This window comes from Cyrtonyx montezumae, unplaced genomic scaffold (genome assembly GCF_038088225.1).
Source record: "Cyrtonyx montezumae isolate F1298 unplaced genomic scaffold, pur_monq_1.0 scaffold_23, whole genome shotgun sequence".
In the NCBI taxonomy this organism is placed as follows: Eukaryota; Metazoa; Chordata; class Aves; order Galliformes; family Odontophoridae; genus Cyrtonyx; species Cyrtonyx montezumae.
In genome coordinates, this window is record NW_027071970.1 from 11,597,558 (window position 1) to 11,619,125 (window position 21,568).

General features: G+C 55.0%; 1 protein-coding gene across 4 annotated transcripts in view; it reads right to left on the reverse strand.

Annotated features, from left to right (window-relative positions):
* The window catches only part of CORO1C (coronin 1C), a 33,531-nt gene extending 11,963 nt beyond the window's left edge, over positions 1-21,568 (reverse strand). Inside the window, exons 1-2 of one of the 4 annotated variants that reach the window (XM_065739300.1) lie at positions 20,505-21,568; positions 3,427-3,626 (exon numbers count right to left, since the gene is read on the reverse strand). In XM_065739300.1, the coding sequence (XP_065595372.1) occupies positions 3,427-3,626; positions 20,505-21,405 (1,101 nt within the window). In that variant the 5' untranslated portion in view covers positions 21,406-21,568. Of the gene's footprint in view, positions 1-3,426; positions 3,627-16,515; positions 16,696-20,504 lie in introns of those variants that run through there. The other 3 variants (XM_065739301.1, XM_065739303.1, XM_065739302.1) reach the window with 3 other exon arrangements.

A 21,568-nucleotide genomic window follows, 5' to 3' on the forward strand; every position in this document is an offset into this window, starting at 1 on the left:
TTTTATCTAGCTATCGCACAGTTGTCTTGAATTCTCATCCCTCCCACTCAGCACACACCACTACGTGGGGCTGTGTGAGAATCTGAGCAAAATTCAGGGGGGGAAAAAATTCCTTTGCAGTGTTCAGAGGGACAGAAGGAGCCCACAGTTGCACCGGAGAAAGGCAGCACTTCCCCTTCTGCAGGCTTCGTGCAACGGCTGGTGCTCTGCCGCAGCTCAGAACAACCAGCAGTGGCATTTTCTTCTTTGCAAGGCAGAAGTTGGGGGGGGGGGGGGGGGGGGGATGCTCTCCAGCTCATCGGGAAACCCCCAGTTTCTCCTCCATGGAGATGCTGTGAGCATCATGCAGGAAGCCAGGCTCCCAGTGAGCTGCCTGGAGCGTGCCTGTGGGGCTGGGGTACGCCCCCACTGCACGCACCGGGCTCAGGATCAGTCCCGCTTTGCACGCATCACACGCAGCCTCCAGCAGGTGCACGATTCCCACTGTTTTTCCCCGACCCGCGCGGCTCGCGGCGATTAGCCTATTATCCGCGCTCTGTAATGGATACGGATTAAAGCACTTTATCCACGGCTCGCTCTTGCAAGGCAGCTAACCCGCGGGAACCGCAATCCCCAGCAAGTCTGAAGGCTCCCGCTAGCACAAGGAACGGCGGCTCCCGAAGGCCCACATGCACAGGGCGACAGGACAAAGCAGCCGCGGCCGGGCCCCGGGCTCCGCTGCCGCCGCGGTCACGCAGGGGTTAACCGGCGCGCACTTGCCGCGCCGCCGCTCCGCCTCCGCCAATCAGCGTGGCGGCTGCTGGCGGCCCCGAGCGCTGTCATGACCATATAAGGTAAAAAGCCGCGGCCGCCGCAGTGCCGCTGCGGCGGGAGCGGGAACGCGCGCGAGCGGCGCGGGAAAGGGCGGGGGAGGGACACGTGCGCGGCCCGGAGCCGGCACAGCCCGCGGTGCACAGCGCGCCCAGGAAGGGTGAAGTGCACGAGCCCGTGTTATTCCCGCATCCCCGGCCGTGCTGACAGCTCCCGGAGGTCTGACTGTGAGAGGGGGGGCTGCCTTTCCTGCGCTGTTAACGCCATCAGGTGTTAAACGTTAAAAGCATACCAAAGGCAAGGTGTAAAAGTGACTGCTTTCATCCCCAGAAGGGAACAGCAAGCACCGTGCTGTGAGAACTCAAGCACCTGTGCTAAGCGGACTCAATCCGAAGTCGGAATGGGGGCTGTTTGGGGAGCTGAAAGAACAAGTGTCAGCAGTCACGGAGGAAGAAATAAGAGGAGCAGGGGGAGCGATAGAGCATGGGCCACAGCGTGCTGTGCTGCAACAGAAAGCGTCAGGCTGGGGGATTTAAGAGCAGCAGTCCTCAGCAACCAGCCGTGCTTGTCATACGGGGACACTGGGGAAATGGAAAACAGGGTGGGAATATGGATGGAGACAGAACTGAGGGCAAAGGATGACAGGAGAAATAATTAAATGAAAGAGAGAAAAAAAAAAACAAATAATAACATAGCGAGGGGAAAAAATAGGAGCATGTCCTGGCAGGGCTGTGCTGCAAGGCATGCCATGCCACAGCAACAGAGCAAGGGGCTTCCAACCCAGCTCTGTGCCATAGCACCAGGCTTGGGCAGGAGCAGGATGTGCAGCTTGAGGGCAGCACAACCCAGAATGCTTGCAAAGAGCTGCTGTGCAGATGAGCAAAAAGCAGAGCTACACGAGAGCCCGGGGGCTGGCTTGCTTCGTCAGTGCTAGCAAGGCAGAAGTGAGAACTGGCTGCGTCTGCTCCGTGATGCACTCCCCATCAGAAGGCTGTACTCACTTCTGGTCACTGCTGCTATTTACAACAGGGCAGATCTGCACACACAGCTGGGAAAAAGGGCTGATAACAGACAAGACCTGTGGAGAGTATGGCCAAGAGAGGCGTGAGGGTCACAAAGACAAAACGTTACTAAGAAGGAATACTAACTTTTGTTTCTTATTCACACCGTACAAAACGCCATCTCAAATGAAAAATAGGAAGGTTTTGAAAGAATGAGGAAACACCAGGAGATGCTGGAACACACCACAGAGCACGCTTCCTGATCTGCTGCTCCTCTGCTGGAAAGAACTGTTTTTCTAAAAGGTTATGAACCCAAATCTGACTGCTCCCGTAAAGCAACACCATCAAAACATTACAGCTCGAGCTCTAAGTTTGTATTAGAATCAGTCTGTATCAGTACTGCACTACTGCTTCTATCTAACAAGGCAAGAATTTACACCCTATCACTCTTAAGGACATTTATTTCCCTTCTATCTCATCGAGCTATCCATCTTACAAATTGCTAACGTTCAAAGGAGAAAAAATTCCCGTGGAAAGAAATGACCGAGATGAAGTAACGCATCTCGGTTTGATGCTTCTCACTTTTGTTTTTAACTACGAACACACGAAGGGATCGGGGTGGCCAACCTCCTGTCAAAGATTTTCAGGTTAACGCTGTTGTATTTTGAATGTGGTAAAAGCCAGTGCATCAGAAAGGGAGAGGGGAGCAGCACTCTCTTGCAAGGATGAAAGATGCACTGTGGTTTTTTCCACGTGATACCTGGGGGCAAAATGAATTTATAGAATTTATTTCAGTCTGAGACACTGCTCCTGCTCATTCGTACACTTTTATACCGTAAAACGATGAGACTGCCAGGAAGATTTCCATGCCCATCTTTACAGCCTCCTCCAGCTATTTGATGCAGCCATTCTCATAGCTGGTGGGCAGCAACCTAGCTTTTCTGTGTGTTTTACGAAGCATAGGCCTGAGGAGCTACAAAAATATTCAAAGGAAAGAGGAGTACACTGAACATAAAGCCTCAATGTAAGATTATTTTTGGAGCGTGAGCAGCATTTGGCACAGAAAAGTAAGGGATAGGCACAGATGAAGCAGAGCTCCTTTCCATGTCAGGGCTAGCAAGGCCTGGCTGTGATGTCAGAGCACAGACACAGCAGGCTGGGAGGACTGCAGGGCTGCAACAGCCCTGGAGCTGTTGCCTTACTGAAGCAGCTCTCACCTCACACCACACACCAGAAGTGTAATGACCGGACAAGCAGCAGCCAGAGCAGCTGTGCCATGGGCACGAGGGCTGTGCCACCCAGCCCTCCCCGCTCTGCGTTTGATTTCACACAAAGCTCAGGGAGCTTGATGGCAGAAAAACCTGACTGCAGCTAGCACAGAGGAGCACGAGTTCTACTCAGAAACCCCTGAGATTTGTTTTAGATCCCTCAAGCCAACCACTTCTTGACTGCGCTGAACGCTGTTGTGATTCCAGCAGCATCACACGTGTTCTTACCCGGCGCGACCGAGCACCGTGTGTCACAACACAGCACAGACATCGCAGGCGCAGCGCAAACAAGCAGTGAGAAGCCACAGGGGAAAGCCGAGCCCTCTGACAGACTCGGCAGCACTCACCTTGTGCAAAGGCAGCACCAGGAAGGCCCCGCCGCCGCTGGCGTCCACGATGATGGCCACGAACCTGGGGTTCACAGCACAGAAGGAGCTGTCCCAGGTGACACGGGACACGCGGATGTCATCGTAACATTGGTCGTTCTTCACCGCCTGGCCGAACACGTGCCGGAATTTGCTCTGTCGTACCACTCGCCTCATTGTGTCTGTGGAGGAAAGGAACGGCAGAGGGTGGTGAGCTGCACGCCTCGGGTCGAGGACTGGCTCCTGCAGACCTGCTCGGTTCTCAACTTGTTTTGCATTCAAAAAACAACACAGACCAGCTCGTCCCCGACACGGCCCGACAGTTCAGGGCTGCTTCGCAGAAGGAGCTCGCTGCTGGAGTGGCAGCGTTGCTATTGCAGACGCTCTTTCTGCACCAAAGGAAGTCCCTAATCCTGAAAGCAGTTTTTAGACAAGTCTCCGCATATTTTCAGGGATAAATCTGGTCTCGGATTGAACTTGTTTACTTTCAAGTCAGACAGGGTCCAGAAGATGTAAATAAAAACGCAAGCTCTCAAAATCCGGTGTTCCTGTGAAGTGGTTCCACATGTCAGCCAGCTTCCCCTTCTTTCTTCTAACTCCAAAATCTCACTAAAAAAATAATAAAGTTAAGTTTCCTAGGCAGAAAGGAGTAATGGAAACAACCTAATGACTCAAATTAACTTAGCGTGTCTGTAGCACTTCTCTTGAGAAAAGGATTTTCAAGAAGGCTTGAGTTAAAATAGGAGACTGACCAGCACGGAAAATTCCACTGCTGGATGAAGACTCAGGTGTGGGACCTCGTGTGAATCCCAGCCCTGGAGGCACGCATCCACCTCCCGCCTCGCCTCCCACCAGCTCCCCACGTGGAAGCGGAGCTGGGAAAGCCACAGTGCTTTGCGAAGCTGCTCCCTGCACACCCCTTCTGATGCCCGTGGGAGAGGCTGGGCAGGCTGTGAGTGCACCCCTGCTTTTTGGTGACGGAGGGCTGCGCACGCATCGCAGACGCAGACTGCAGAACCAGCACCGTTTGTAGCGAGGTTACCAGAAATGAACGGCGACAAAGAGCTGCAAAACTGGAGCAAAGCACTCATCAGAGCTGGGAAATCAGCAGTCACACGGTGTTTGAAGAGGGGAAAAACGTTACAAGTGGCGTCGCAGACAGCTACGGTGGAAGAGAAAAGCGCTGTGCCTGCTCTGCACTCCATCCTCCTGAGCACCGCGCAGCCCCGCCGACCCCGGCCCCCACAGGGGTCCGATCTCCCAAATGGATTCAGTCATTGTGGAGCTACAGAAGCTCCACGAACACCATTTTGTTATCACAGACACGCAGGATGGTTTGAATTGGAAGGGACCCCCAAAGGCTGCGTGATGCACAGGGGCACCCACAGCCCCGTCCTACGACCACGGCTGCGTGCAGGGACGGGGCAGCACCGCCTCTCTGTGCATCCCGTGCCACCGCTTGTGCAGTTTATAGGGAAAAAATAAGTAAATAAAGGTCGATTTTTAAAATCGCTGTGAATGATCACGACCCCCAGATGGAAAAAGCGCAACTTAACAACGACCGCTGCCGCGTTACGGGTGAACTCAGGTTTCCTGTGTGGCTTAGCGGGATTGCACAACGCGCCTTCTGCCACACGTTGCACTCAAAACCACGGGGCTGCTGCGGGCTGGGCACAGCCACGACAGCGCGGAGCAGCAGCGACACGAGCACGGCCCACCGCCGCCATTTTGTGCTCTCAGCAAAGCCCGACCCAAGCGGATAGCAGCTCAAGATGCCCGAAGGAAACGAAACATGTCGCCCCATTGCTGCCTGAGGCCCGGCGGGGATGTTGCATGAAAGAAACGCAGCTCCGCACCCGGTTACTCATCTACTGCATAGATGCAGAGAGGCTGGGCCTACTCCCAGCGAGCCATTAGTGCTGCGTGGGGCCCTGACCCCAGTACGGCCACACACCTTACTGGCCGCACTGGTTCCATGGTGGGAACGCGGCCTGTTCTCATCCCACTGTGCACCAGGATTAAAATCTGATGTGTTGGAAGGTAAAGCGAGGGCTCAGAGTTAACGTGCTGCAAAGTGCCCACTGTCAACATATGGCACACGCAGGGGCTTTGTGATTCGGCTGCTTTAATGCTGAGAACGTGCATAGGGTAGTTAATAAGAGGGACTGTTTGTGTAGCTTGGGTAATTATACCTCTCCTTCACTTCATCAGTACCAGAACACAAGAGAGAAAGTTCCTCCCAGGCATGCTATTTTTTCCAATAATAAAATCCTACTGCACTATTTCCCTCATTTTTACCATTTGACAGAATTTTTTACCATTTGACAGGGTACATTTCTTGTCTTCCACAACCGACATTTAAAAACACGGGGAGCCAGATGTATCCCAAAATATCCCCGTCTGTTCCAAACCGATTTGTTCGAGCACACCTTTGCTGCCCTCTTCCCCCACCTACAGCTCATCATTCTTAGCAGGAGCTCTCAGTGATGAACACATGGCGAACAGCCTCCGAGCCTTCATTTCCATAGCAAAGGGAGTGATTCTTGGCTTTGGATCACAGCCATTTTGATCTGGCTGCTCTCCAAAGAGAAGTGGGGGAAAAAAAAAATAAAATAAATGTGCGGGCTCCAGCTATAAAGAGCAGCAAGCACGGATCTTCCTGCACAGCTCAGAAAGCGGGCAGGTGGAAAACAACACAGGGTTAGCTCGATCCTGAGCACCGACAAGAGTCATCGTCTCCCTGTGCCAGCCTCTCGTTAACATGTGAAGAGCGTTCAGCATCCTAATTTGTCTCTCAGCACTGAAGTGCGAAGGATCGCTCTTCCACCACCACCCACTGAATGAGAATTTGGAAGCTCCGTCCCTGCAGACACCCGAGGTCGGGGAACGGGGCCGTGCGTGTCCCCGTGTGCTGCAGGGAACGGGACCAGATGGCTTCGGGAGCTGGGCTGGGACAGATCCACCAGCAGAGGCTGAAGGCAGGGCAGCACTCAGCCCATTCACTTGCAGGATCACACGGTGAAATGCCAGCAACGAAAGCTGATCCGATGTCTGGAAAGACTGATGCAGCCTTCAGCATCTGCAAAACCCCACAAGGCTTCTGGTGGCCGCAGCGCATCCGTGGCCAAACTGGGCTGGGCTTGGGCAGCAGACTCAGTGTTAAGCTTTCAAAAGGGAAGGATAATTAGATCGTGGTCGCTGCCACTGAATCTGAGCTGAGGAGCTGGAACGCTCTTCGTACACTTGCTAGACAGGAAATGCTTTTTTTTTTTTTTCTTTTTGGTTAAGCACAACTTTGGGAGGATTTAAGGCCTCACTGCTGGGAGCTGAAAGGAGTTTGAATTTTGCCAGAGTTACAGCCCTCAGCAAAGACAGCGACAATAGAAGTGCTGACAGCTCCGAGCCTGAGCTGATCGCCTGGACCTGCTCGGGGGCACCGACATCTTGCATGTCCTCTGTGGGGCACAAAAAAGAGCCTTCTGCTTTCAGCCTTCTCCTCCCCAAACATCAAGTGACTTCCAGCTGAATTTTACTTCGCATTCAGCTCCGTCTCCCACCACCGTACGGTTCAGGCTCCGGCCTTTGTTTCAGCCTTTAAAAGGATCTCAGAAATGCAGAATGCCATCAGCCGTGCTTGCACAGTGATACTTTTCATTCCATTTCTTTCTGATCTCCCATCACGATGTGTCACAAGAGTTGCCATGAGTTTGCCCATTTTCCTGTTTATAAAGGATTTATCTGTCTAGAGAAGCCAACAGATGTATTTTTGTGGCTTCGGAGGGTTTTCAGGCTGCTTATGCAAGAGGAAACACATCCTGCTAGGGAACACTTACAGGAAAACCCCCCACTAATGGCAAAATCCTGCTCAGCCCATGTGATTGTGATCCCTTCTGGAGAGAGCGACGTCTGAAAGAAAGGGTTGGTTTCAGCCACAGCCTATGGCTGCAGGGGGATACAGAGCAACCAGGCCAGGAGAATGGCACTTCCTTATACATCGCTGCTGTTTTTGGGGCTGGAAAGGAGCAGGGCTTTTCCTTAAATGGGAAACTTGAAGATAAGCAAGAGATGCATCTGTTTATGGTAAGCCCCAAACTCCGTTCAGCACCAGCTTTATTGAAGGGATTCCAGTGCTTCAGCAGTGGCTTTGAAATAAATCCGCCTCAGATAACCATCAACAAATGCAAAGCAGATAAGGAGAAAGACCAAGGCACTGTAGGCAATGTCACCAGAGCAAATCACTACTGATGCCCACTGCGAGGGGACACCTGCCTCGCTGGTGACATGGAGAGTCCCTTGTGTCCCTGCCACCAGACAGCGAGCCCACGCCTTGGGCATCAAACCTGGTCTCCCTGAAGGCACCTGGGTGAGATGCCTGCACCTGGGCAGAAGTGAGGAGTGCTCAGAGCTGAAACCTTCACAAAAGCCATCAGAAAGGACCCAAACCAATAACCAGGCCACCGATGTTCCTGCACACACGAGAGAGCATCCTCACTGCCACACACAGCCGCATCTGCAGAGCATTTGGACGTGGCTGAGATAAGCACCACAGAACCCCATGAATGCAGCCATGTCCTCTGCAGATCACTCTGACCATTGTACAGTGCACAGATGAGGAGCAGGGGGCACGAGCCCTGTGCTGCTCCTCCTGCCCACACCCTGCGAGCACACTTCTTGCGCGGTTTTAAACTAAAAGAGGAAAGATGTAGGTGAGATGTTGGGAGGGTGGTGAGGTACACCTGGAGGTGGTCAAGGCCACGTTGGGTGGGGCCCTGGGCAGCACAATCTAGCAGCCCATGGCACAGGTTGGCACTGCATGGGCTTTTATGGTCCCTTCTAACCCAGCCCAACCATTCTGCGAGTCTGTCACCCCACAGTTCCCTCCCAGCAATGGGGACGGTGGGTGTGTGACTGCTCCATCCCAACACGTGAGGAAGGGAGCAGCTCAGCACTGCCCAGGTATTTCCTAACCGCTGCACGCTGGCATTTCATCATCGTGGAGTGCTGGGTTGTGCAACCTCAGCACATGCTCTGCAAGCCATGCGTGTGCACTGTGTGCAACACAAACATCTGCCTGCAGACAAATGCTCCACAGCTTTACCATACTGCACAGGACAGCACCTTAGGAGCATCTCGGAAGAAGCATCCAGTGAAAAGAAAAGCTTGCCAGATCATTTTAAAGGCATGCATCGCTGACCCAAAGCAGCGTGCCAACCTGCAGGGGACGCCCAGGCAAGCATGAGCTGGGCTGGCTGGGACAGGCTGCAATGCACGGTGGCAGTCAGAGTGCAAGAAGCAGCACAGCACCAGCAAGGCTGCAGGAGCTCATCTCCCTTCCCAAGGCAGGGTGGAAGCAGAGAAGAAAAACACGAGATTACACGACCACAAAAACTGCAGCTCGCCCCACCACCCTGCACGAAAGCTCTGCTAAAAAAGGGAACTGCTGTGAACCCCTCGACTCAGTTCTACACTGAGAACTTCACACCATCGCCTCTATGGTGCATCCTTTCAAATCGATTCGTACTGAGCCCACTGCTGACAGAACTTTTGTTTTCAGACGTTCAGAGTTATTTAAACCCAGGGTGAACACTACTACAGATGGCCACAATTCCAAAATACATCGTATTTGCGCACAGATTATTTTCAGTCTTTGGTTACTTTAGTCTAGGTTGAGCAAGACTCTGCCATCTGATTTCACTTCGTTTTAAAGACAAAAAGCTGGAATCTGAACTCAATACTGAAATTTCCAGCTGTTATACCACTGGCAAGATTCTATTTTGGGATGGGAACCTAAGCCACAAACTACCAGGGAATTTGATTATATCTCTCAACTGCACAGCACACTCAAAAAGATGTAAGGCAACCCGAACTTGAAATAAGCTGGGACTGCAGTCCTGGACAAAGTGCAAGGTGCTCGTTCTGAGCTGTGAAATACTTGATACGACTGTTTTTTCAGAGCTGTGCCCCAGGAAACAGTCATGCTGACACTGCTAGAACATGAAGAGCTCAGGATATTGTTGGGAATGGACTCACTCTGAGGAGGTTGCTCTGTGCACACATCCACCACACTGCAGCTGATGCTCCTCTCAAGAGCACGCAGGGATGCAGTGGATATTCTTACCTGAATTGCATACCTGGGAACCTTCATCTTCTTGGGTACACAGCCTTATTACTCACACTGGTTTGTAGCTTTTACCTCCATTGTCTAACATCACATCATTTTACTGTGATTTGCAGTGGGCGCTCTGCTGCTGCCCAATCCCAGCAGCAGCCTCCAGCCAAACCTCCTTGCTGACCTGTATCCTTTGTAACACCGTCTGTCAAGCTGCAGGCATCGATGAGTGATGTGTTTGGGGATATGTGGATGACAGCAATTTCATACAGACTGGACAAAAAGGGTTCATAAAAATGAAAACCGTGTAACAACCAAAGACGAGGGAGAGCAAAGCAAAGAAGAAAGCATTAAAACCCAGGATAAGACCTCATGATGGCACAAAACACGTGCCTTCCCCATGCTCACCTCCTAAAGCCTCCCTTCTTCTCCACTGGAATACACACCAGAGATGCTTCTTTGCACACACCGTAAGCTCATCTACTGCCAAGAGACAGCAACACACTTCCAGTACTGAACAACAACCCTATGAACTTCAGCCAGAGACGTCACACCAGTGTATGGAAGATGCTACTTACACCCCTGGGGACTGAATGCATCACCTCAACAATACGAGCAGCACAGCCCACAAAGCAGGGAGCAACAGGGCTTCAGACCACACTCTGACCCCAAGGAAAACACAAGACAGAGAGCACAGCCCGCTGTGCAGAGCTGCAAGTCAGCCAGCCTGTTCTGACAGCCAAGCTCCAGGATCCCTGTTAAGAGAAGTATGCAGATAAAATGCTTGCTCCACACAGCTGACCTAGTTCTCTTATCAGTGCAGCAGAGCTAACGGGGAAGTACCAATCTGTTCGAGGCTGCTGCTCGGATTTGCTGAATTCTTCTGCTCTCTTGAAGGTTACACGAAGCTTCTTCTGAGATCATTCGTATTTCTGAGTGACGTACCACAAGGCTTTTCTTCTCCCTTTTAACCTGGGAGATGAGCTTTGGGGGAAAGGCACCGTAGCAGCAAAGGATGGTGGTTATGAATGCAGAAAGAGCTCTTCCTCACCAGACCTTCATTCATTTCTTACCAAACCATTGGCCTCATCATCCAGCTGGAGTTCACCACATCTGCAGTTCCCAACTAATGAGCCAAGGCACAAGCACTTTCCTATAGCACAACCAAGCCCTACCAGGGAGAAAGGACTGTATTTTCTCCTGCAGCTTTGAATCAGTCTTAGGTCCCCAAATGAAGCAAACTGCAAACGTGAGCCTGTGTGTGACAGGAGCTCATCAGTGGCCACTGGACCCAAAGCAGCTCCTGATGTGGGAATGCATCATCTTCAGTGATGAGCCTATGCTGGAAGGCCAAACAGAAGCAGCACCTGGGTGCTGGGAGCCCAACACAAAGAATAACACGAGCAGGATTTCCCATTCCAGGCATGTCAAGAAGGGATGCATTCACAAAGGTAATGTGATTAACACGGTGTTTTGTAAGGAAAGCATGTTTCCTGTTGAACCTCTGTAGCCTTAAGACATTACTGGGAACATTACACTGCTTCTCCTGGCTTACAGCTACATGGATCATGCCTTAAAACCCAAAGATTTATCAAAAGGAGGAATCACCGAAGGATTTGATGGACCACTTTCTGTGCCTCCAAAATTCCAACACATCACAGCACCCAGCTGCACCACAGAACTACAGACACCGAAGATGCTTTGAAGAAAACCCATCTCAGGGATGAAGCATCCTCCAAAGCAGCACCACAGCCTGAGCCCCACCAGGAAACCCAACCCCACGGCAAGCACTTTGCTATAAACACGAAGCCAGCCGGGACACAAATTCCTCACCACTTCGAAATAAAGCAGAAACGTCAGCTCAGCACAGCCAGGACAGCCGAGCTGCCAAGTGTGACTCAGAGGGACCGGGTGCAAACAGCCCAGCCCCACTGAACGAGATCACCTTGGAGGTCCCTCCCAACCCAAACCCATCTGTGAGAACTGTCAAAGGCAAGACGATATCCTCAGCAGAAGAGACACAGAAGGTTCAGGCTGGACAAACGTGAATGCATTTCAGATTGTAATGCTGCAGAACGAATCCCACTTCTCACAGCTGGAACTGGCATGTCATCATCAAGCCCAACCCCATACCCCCACCACACCCAGTAGCCTTGTCCCTCACTGCCTCATCTCCACATTTCCTGAACACCTCCAGGGATGCTGACCCCAGCACTTCCCTAGGCAGCCTGTGCTTGACCACTCCTCTGGAGCAGAAATTGTTCCTAATATCTGCCACAAACCTCCCCTGGTGCTCATTAAGATCACTTCCTGTCATACCATCGTCGTGTGGGAGAAGAGGCTGACCCCCACCTAGCTGCAGAGAGTGATAAGGTCAATCTGCCGAGTCCATTTTAGATCCCTATCCCACGGTACCACTACATCCCTCCAACATTCCCTTGAACCAAGGGCTGAGTTTAAGCATCCCTGTCCTGCAGCTGCTCTGCTCACACCAGTGCCTGGCACAAGCACTGGTGACATGTGCACGGCCTGGCTGCAGGCAAGGCAGGCAGGAATCTCAGCCCCTGGTGACCTTTAAGCTTTACCTACCTGCTGTCTCACAGCGCACACAGCCTCAGCTTTCAACCCTCCAACATTGCTCCTGTGGCATTTACAGCGCTGCAGGAGGAACAGCCAAAACAACAGGCAGCACCGCAGCGAGATAAGCCCCAGCTGGTTTTCCTGTGATCCTTCATAGTGCCTCGGAGCTCCCCTTGTAGACCAACGTGGCAAGCACTACATAAAAGGAACTGAAAGATAACCTTTGGCCCCAGAGAAGCATCAGGGAGCAAAGCGAGGAGTGCAGAGATAACACACGAGCATCCAAAGCACGGTGAAACAGGAGGCCGAATCCGGGCACTGCAGCACTGCGAGAGGCTGTGCAGAGCCTGAACCAATGGCTCCAGAGGCAGCCACAAAAAGAGATGCTGGAGGCACAACACAGCTCAGAGCACAGCTGTGCCTCCACACCATGCTGCACCAAAGCAGGGCTGGCAGCCGGGCTCTGTGTGAGCTGGCTCCCCATCTCTTCCTGCCTCGCAAACCGACCTCGGCAGATCGAAAATGAGCATCGCTCTCCCCTCCCCCCCCCCCCCCCCGCCCCAGAACCACTGAAAACTCACAAAAAGAAGAAATAATTCAACTGATCCTCCTCCTGTTCTGAACGAGGCAGCTCTGTGGCCACTGACTCCATTCCTCACCGCCGTGCTTCCATCAATGGATGAATTCAGCTGAGCAGGATTACCTGCACACACCACGGCGTGTGCTGGTGCAAGCAGAGCTGCACGACCCCGCACCTGAGGAACCCAGCAGAATACATGACCTCCCATTTCTTGTTTCTCAGAAACAAGGAAGGTTTGCAAGGCTGCCTGGCCTCAGTGCAGTGAAAACCACGACCCAGAGCTGAGCATACACCCCAAAGCACCGCGTGTTCAGGATACCAGCAAGGACTGACAGCTGTGAGAGGCCTGGGTGCTTCAAGTGAGTGGAAGAACCATTTCTAAAAGCATTTCTGAGACATCAGTGCTGCTTTCCTTGCCACGTGTGTGCCCACGGCCACCCCAGTGCTGAGTGACTGGCCGGATCCTGGGAGCAGAGCGATTACTCCAGCTTGCCTTCCTTATTGCCTGCTAATCCCTGGTGGTGCTAATTACCTCCATTATCAGCCTGGCTGACTGTGCCTGACACACACCCAACATCCAAATTCGCAGGACCAGAGGATGTCAAATCCCTGCCCTGCCAGATGCAGCATGAAGCAAGGTGGCATTTGATGCATTTACGTGAGATAAATAAGAGCTTCCCAGGGACCGGAGAGCACAGTCACTATGGCAACCACATGCAGAACAGGGACCGAGTTCCCACGTCGCAGAGCACTCGGACGACCCAAAATCCCAGATCCTGGAGCTGCAGGTGGAACGCATGTGGGGATGGTCTGCACCTATTTTGGAGAGCCACGAGAAGAGCAAGAACCCTCCAAAAGGGATCTGACTTCAACACAAACGGCCGAGGCTGCAGAGGAGAGCTGCTAGCGACCGCAGCAGGCTCGACGTAATCGCTCTAAGTCAGACCCCACCGCTACCCTAATTTTATTTCCACTGCTTTTCCAAATCAAATTATTAAAATGGAAACCAAGGAAAACCCAATTAAGACGGATGAGGAGGCCCAGCTCAGTGCCAAGCAGCAGCACTGTAGCTGAGCCAACCACCTCCAGCTTCCCCTGCGAGCCCAGCCCTCCGCACAGCCATCACAGGCGAGGAACTCATCACCTACTGCTCCTTAGTGGCCCAAAAGGAAAAGGCAGAAAGAGAAAGCAACAGTGATGAAGTGATAATGCTGAAATCATCCTCTCTCCTATGCAGACCGTTCCTCTTTGGTATCTAAATCATCAACGGAAAAGGAGAAAAATGGCCCAAGAGCCCACGCTGGATTTTGTCTCCTCCAAAGCAGGGAGACCTCTTGTATCTCAATGTGCCAGGCTGACAGCACTGATGGGCTCCCCCCCTCCAGGAGCAGACACCATTTCCCTTATTCCTGTCTAACTCCTTGCTAGCTCCTGCCCTGCAGGGCCACATTTCAGAGCCGTTATGGTACTCCATCACAGGTCTGCCCCCATTCAGGAGTGCTTGGTGACAAGGATGACCGCTGCTAAGAGATTGCATCTGCCTTAACAGCACGAGGAACTGCACGGGAGAAGCAGAGAAAAACCAAACAAGCACACAGCAGTGCCTGAGCAGCCACCTCCCATTTCATGCCAAACCACCACCTCCAGCCTCATCCTGCTGCTCGTTCTGACCACTTTTTGTTCACTACATGAAACGACAGGGCTGATTTACAACAGCGTGAATGCCACGATGCTGTAACCAGGAAGAACTTGGCAATGCTTGCTGCAGAGGAGCACCCCACACACCGGGTGAGCCCACCCCAGCATCACCACGACCTGAAGACACCCACTGAGCAGCCAGCACCTCACAACAACTCGAATTACCCATTTTTGTGTCATTACTCAAATGGGAAAACCAGAAGGAGAGAATCCCAGCAGCAAACTGAGAGCACAGAAAGCGATCCCTGCGACACGTGCACATCTGGAGCCTGCAGCACTCACCCCCAGCTGTCCTGAGACACATCTCTCAGCCCAAAGCCTTTCTGCCTCGCTGCTGACCCAAACTTCTAGGTGGGGGAGGCTGCAGGGGGAGAACTAAAAGAGAGCACAGCCATTAATCCTTGTGCCTGTGCCCTGCAATGCCGAAACTGGGGCATTTCAAATCCTCAGCGAGTTCTGCTCCACGCATCCTTACGGGAGGGCTGAGATTATCACCAAAGCCCTCAGGAAAACAAAACCAAAACAAACAAAACCACGCTTAAAAAGTCAAGCGAAAATGTGCCTGTGAGTTCACAGAAAAGGACATTCCTGGTCCTGGGAGTGGTGCAGCAATGACCTCACCGAGGAGAAAACCCAGGCCAGGAAGTGTTTTGCTCACGTCTTCCAACTAGGAAGCTGGCATCCAGGCTGATTACATTCCCAGGGAATCAATAATCAAATTCAAAACATTAACATAAATTCTCCTATCACCGACACGCAACTCCGTGCTGTAACGAGGCATTTAATGACACAGTCGTTAAAGTCCCTGCCATTAAAGTTCGGCATGATGCACGGGGCAGCCACCGGGCACAGGCCTCTCCCAGCTCTGCCATATCTCTGAGCAACGCTGATATTTTACCCTCCTGTGCATTCCACCCCACTGCCATTACACCGAATCTGCCTCTCGCTTGGAGCTCATCCCAGAAGCGACAGATGCAAGAAGCACGAAGATTTAACTCGAAAAACACAACGATGTTTGAAAGGCAGCTCGCTAGAAGACGGAGTGATGCCAACAGCATGCTTAGAAGAGACACTGAGTGCTGACTGTGGCTACAAGCGACCACTGAAAAATCACAGCAGCACCCCATCTGCTTCCTTCGTGTGCACAGTTTGCAGCCTGCACACCTATCCGCTGCAACACAGCATGCTGAGTGCACAGGAACCCGTTCTTCCCCCGAAGGAGGGGATGATTCAATGGGTCGTTGAAAACCCAACCCTGTGTGCTTAGAAAGGCACGGTTTGGGGGGGGGAGAGCAATCTGGGTACGGCTCAGCTTGAAACGAAAGCAGAGGTGCTACCGGCAAAGTGGAAAGCGCGCCGCAGAGTGCTGCATTGCAAATGTCACTCCTCCACACCGCTGCCATCCTCCTTGCTGGGTCTAATCCACGGCACAGCTGCATGAATGGGCTGAATGGGCATGCTCCTGACACGCAGCCGGGAACAAAAAAACCCACAGCGATGCACAGCACTCCCCCTCCACAATAGAACTGCATCAATCAGTCGTACTTCTGTTTCTAGATAGATTGGGAAAAAAAAAACCAACAACAACAACAGAGGGAAAGCTGCGCCCTGCAGCACGCCGTGCGGCTGAAGGCACCGCGGGGGGATGCTGATGCGTGGCCGGAGCTCCGTGCAGCACGGCACAGCAGCGTGCCGGCGCTGGGCGTGTTGCTGCCCGTGCACAACAACAAAGCCCGGCGGCAGGGCACAGCCCCGGGCAGCCGGCACCGGGACAAAGGGCGGCCGGGCCGGGCCGGGCGGCACAGCGGGCGCTGCCTGCAGCCAGCGGGCGGCCCCAGCCCGGCAGCGCTCCGCCGGATGCCGGAACCGCGGCGGTGCCGGAGCGCTTCGCTACCTAATAAGGAGGGGAACGGAGAGAAACCGCGGTTTGCAGCGCTCCCCAGGCGCTTCCCCCGCAGGCCCCGGGCGCTGACAGCCGCCTCCGAGGGAAGGGCCCCAGAAGGAAGGGCCCCGCCCGAGCATCCCCTGCGGCCGCCGGCTGCTCCCTCTGGGCGGCCCCGCCTGCCCTCGTCTCCCGGCCCGGCCCGGCCCGGCCCGGCCCTGCCGCCTCGCCGCGGGCACGGCCGCCCCAACTCCACCGCCTCCACGCTACCGGGAGAACCCACCGCCGTTCCCGGCTCTCCTCCCGCCGCCCCCGCGCACCGCGATCCTTCAGCCGCGTCCGCTCCTCAGCCCGGCGGATCCCCCCTCCGCCACTGCCGCCTCCGCCGCCGCCACCGCCCGACTGACCGCGGCGCAGCGGGCGCAGGCTCCGCCCCCTCGTGGCCCCGCCCCCCGGTGGCGCGGCCCCGCCCCTCATGACTGACAGCCGTCTCGGCCAATGGAGGCGCGCTCTGGCCCTCCCACCCCTCTGCTGCGAGCTCAGCGCAGCGCGGCCGTGGGGCCGACGCGAGTGGGAGCGGCGCGGATCAGGACACGGAGACAGCTCGGGACAAAGCGGTGCACCTCGGGCTCGAAGTCAGTGCCTTCCTCGTGCCGGCTCAGCCCACGGCCCCCGAACGAGCTCTTGATAAAGAGGGAAACAAAAGCGGGGGGAGGTCCGGGGTGACCCACGGGTGTGTGGGTTTGCGTGGTGATTCACGCTTTCCGACCAGGTACGTGACTCGGTGAAGGGCGTGCAGCAGTGAGTCAGCGGCAGCACTGCGGGTTAAGAGCTGCTCGCGGGGCTGGTGACACTGATCTCGCGTGGGCAGAGCTCCTTTCCACCGCTCCTCGGGTCTGAAATACAGCGTGGAAGTACCCGGCGCTGCCACGCAGCTTAGAAGAGAAACCAGGTGAGGTGTCGGCCCCTCCACGCAGCTTCAATCTAAACCACGGAGGGTTTGCACTGCCCTGAAGGAAGAAGCTGCTCACGCTGCGGGCAGAGGGGCACGCACCCACGGCCACGGGGCTGTGAGCACTGCCGGAGCTGTGGGTGCCCCCGTGGGACCACCCGGCCCTCGGGGGTCCCGTCCGACTCCCACCACTCCACGAGTGTACAGTGAGTGACAGCAGGCACGCGGACTGCAGGAGGCAGTGAAGAACTGGCAGAAAATCGAGGCTGAAGCCATCAGCGCCGGAAAATGAGGATGGCCGAGGCTCTGCAGGCTTCCTCTGTGCACGGAAATCTTCCTCACCTCGCCGAATGAAATCACTCCAACAAACAGTGCAGAAATGACACCACCAAGTCAAAGCTTTCCAAAGGGAGATACCCTATTACCGACGGGGGGGGATCTGACAGCAGGGTTTGTCCCTCTGTTTCTGCAGCACTAACGCTCCCCAGGACTGAAACGGGCAATAAAGCTCTGCCTTTCCTCACTTCGTTCAGCTGCTTTCGGCTGTCTCACCTATCCCACCCTCTGCCACAAGGATGCACAATCGCTGCCGAGTCCGTCCCGCAGCCTTTATACGGAAGCAGCCCCGTGTCTCCGCACTGCCCCATCCCTGGGGCTGAGGTCAGCAGCTAAATTTAGCTCGCTTGCAAATATGCATCCATTCCACGGCTGCAATAAATCACTGCGGTGATCTGGACACGCCTTATAAGTAACACATTCAGTGCACCCCCCCACTCCCCCCCCCAGCGTTCCTCGCCAGCGTGCTGATGCTCGTCCTAGTTCAGAAAAGGTGAAGGAAGCAATGCCAGGAGGCACACGAGCTGTCTGCAGAGCTCTGGAGCATCACTCCTCGTCTCCTGCCCGGAGCTGTGGCTCTGAGCACTGCTGGAAAATCACTGTGCTCACAGCACAGCCGCAAATCCACGGCAGGATCAGAAACTAACCCCAGGAGTGCGTCTCCCCTGGGCGTCACACGAAAGGAAGAAGTGCTTTAAGACAGCTATGAATGGGAGCATGGAAAATGGGGTGGCACGTGCTGCCTCAATGAGGGGTGCACCCCAGGGCACGGCAGAGCCATCCCCAGCGGACACGGCCCGGCCACGCAGGCTCAGGGAATTCACTTGGGGAGATGAATTTGTTGCCAGCGTTTCAATTTGCTGAGATCCTCGTGGCTAAATACGTCCAGAATGAAGGATAACGGCTCACGGAGGCTTTAGGGAGATCAGCAATTTAAAGTCCCCTTTTTGCAGCTTCACTGCTAAGTCAGATAGGCCAGAGCAGGCATCCCCACTGCACAGCTTTCCCAGGGCCTCCCTGTCCTCGAAGCCTTTTGATTCCCAGTGAGCACAGGGCACGTTGAGGCGGCCCCCATGTCCCCCCAAAGCAGCCGCAGTGGGGCGGTTCTGGAGCTTGGGACCAAATCCCTTTTATTCAGCCCTCAGCCAGAAAGGGGAGCTGTGGAATTACGGAGCAAAGACGAACGTGAGCGACGAGCTCTGAGGTTTGTAGAATAAAGGCTGGGAGAGGGAGAGCAGTGCTGACAGAAGGAAAAGTGAACGCGTGGATTGGAGTAGGGGTGAGGAGCTGGAGCCCCCCACTTTTATCACAGCTCTGCCCCCCTCGGCGTGGCCCCGTCCCTGCCCGTGAGCATTAGGCCGCGGTGTTATCCATACGCTGTGAATGCTGTAACCCACATTTCATACAGCACATCTGTTTCTATGTACGTGTGCTCTCGCGTGTTGCGTGCAGCTCCGTGGGAAAGGCACAGGACACGTGCTGCCCGGCTTTACAGCGAGAGCTGCTCTTTATATTAAATCCAAGCTCGTCTTTTTCCTCATCTATTTTTCTTCTCCACCACCATCCAGGATCGTGCAGGACCTGGGGATGCCCACGGTCAGGGGACGGGGCTGGGAGCACTGCTGGAGCTGTGGGTGTCCCCGTGCACTGTGGGCAGTGGCAGCAGATGACATCTGGGGGTCCCTTCCAACTCAAACGATTCTATGACCACATAATATATTACATTTTCCTTTTTCCCCATTTTTTTTTTGCATTAAAATGCCAGCAGCCCCCACACCTATCTCAGCTGCTGGGACACCAAATAACCACAGAGCAATTAGTTGCAACAGATGCTATTTTTCTTCGTAGCAGAACACACTCACGCACACACAAACAGCGATGACGAAATAAAGCAAGCTGCATTTTATTTCCAACGCTGATACCCCAGGACTGACACTTCCTATCTTTCTGAACAGCAGGAAGAATTGAGGCAGGCAGTGGGGAGCGAGCGGGGCCGGGCGCTGCGGGTCTCCGTGTCACGCATCCCACAGCCCAATCTCGTCCTCATTAGTCAGGAATTTGGGAAGCCTTTTGCCATCTCGTTCTGTTTCTCCCCCTGCTGTTTAGGACCAAGTTGGGCCAAAGGTGCTGGAAAAATCAGAGGTATGAGAAAGGCATCACACAGTGGTACCCAGAAGAGAGATGCGAGGCGTGGGAAGGCGTGTGCTCAGCAGCAGTGTCCTCAGAGCCCTCTCCCCACTGCTCTGCGCTGATCTCCTCTCAGTGTGATGGCCCGGTGGGGTAACCACCCCTGTCCTGTAAGTAACCACGTTCCTCCGTCCCAAACCAGCACGGATTTCCTTCGCCCTGATGTTTATTTTCCTTTATAAGGAAATCCCGGATTGCAGACTGCCCATACACCGAAGGTGCAGCGTTCACCGTCTGACGCACCACGCTCATTTCTAACCTCTCCCTGCTTCTGTTTCACCACTAAAATCCCAGCAGATCCACAGCCCTGCAGGGGGACGGCTTCCAGCTGATGCCATCCTGCCGGACTCACCCGGCCGAGCCCCAGCACGGGGAAAAAGACCCGGGGCCGACAACACCCCCTCGTTACACCATAACTCAACTGCTATCGGATCACCCGGAGAGACAACAGTGTGAGAAAGCACCGCGCGGGCGCTCCTACATCAGATCTGTTCATGAAAAGCACCCGAGCTGGACGTGGCACTCGTTTACTAATTGCACCAAAGGCTCCAGGACAGCCGTGACACAGCAAAGCCCCACCTCACGCAGCACTTACACCGGCACCCGTCGGAATCCCACCATCCCTGACACAAGCACAGCTCTGCAGGACGCAGCCCTGCCCCGCAGCCCCCCTCCCGCTGACCCCTCCCTGCCCATTTTGCAGAGCTGTGCCCCCCTCCCCCCATCACCCCCTCACCTTTCCGGGCACTGCCAGCCGCTGCCTTCCCCTCCGCTTTCACCTTCTCGAAGGTTTTCTTTGCGTCGGCGACTTTGAGCACTTTCTCCTCCTCCTCCTCTTCCTCGCTCTTCCTCCCCTGCTCCTTCTGGCCCCCTCCTGCTGGCTCCTTGCCCCCGGGCCGGGCCGTGGGGCCGCAGGGCTCCAGCAGCGCCTCGCTCAGTGCCACGGTCTTGCTCATGCTCAGTGCCAAGCTCTCCTTGCTGTGCGACCTGACCGGTGGGGCCGGAGGTCTCTTTTTCTGGCTGTACGACTCCAGCATCTCCATATCCATGTCTGCTCCGAGCCATTCCCTGCTCTCCGGCACCTGGGTGCTGTTTTGCCTCGAAAGCTTCCCGGCATCTCTCGCCGCTCGACTCTTTGCGAGCTGCCCGTCCTCTCCGTTCTGGCACGGCGCGAAGCCCAACACCTGCATGAATCCGTCGCGGGGGCTGTGGGACAGCGGCGCCCCCACCTCCTGCCTGCTCTGCAGGATGTAATCCATCAGCTCGAAGCTGTCTGATCGAGCGGGGATGCGGGGTTTGCCGCCCTCGCTGGGGCAGCCCGGCTCTTTGCTGGACACCCGCAGCTCCACGCTGCTCTCCGAGTAGGAGCGGCACAGCGGGGCTCCCCGCAGCACGTCGATCCGATGGAGCCTGGGGCTCGCCGTCACCCCATTCCCCCCCGGGCATCCCTCCTGCGGTCCGAGCCCCTCATTCTCCGGCTCCCACTCCTTCTCGGGGCCTTCCTCTGCCTCCTGCAGCAGACGCCGGTACTCGCTCTCCTCCAACCTGTACACCACCGGCCTCACGGTGCGCCCGCTGCCGGCCCGCCGCCGCCCCACCTCAATCTCGTACACCTTCGGAGGGGTTTCTCCTTCCATCCCCGCGGAGCTCTCGCTGGGGCCGCGTGCCCGGGTCGTGGCCCCCCGGCCGTGCCGGCGATGCTGTGTGCTGTGCTCCCGACGTGCTACTGCCGGAGCTCCGCGGGCCGCGGCGCAGCCCGTGCCTCGTGCCTGGCTTGTGTCACGCCGCAAATATCCGCAG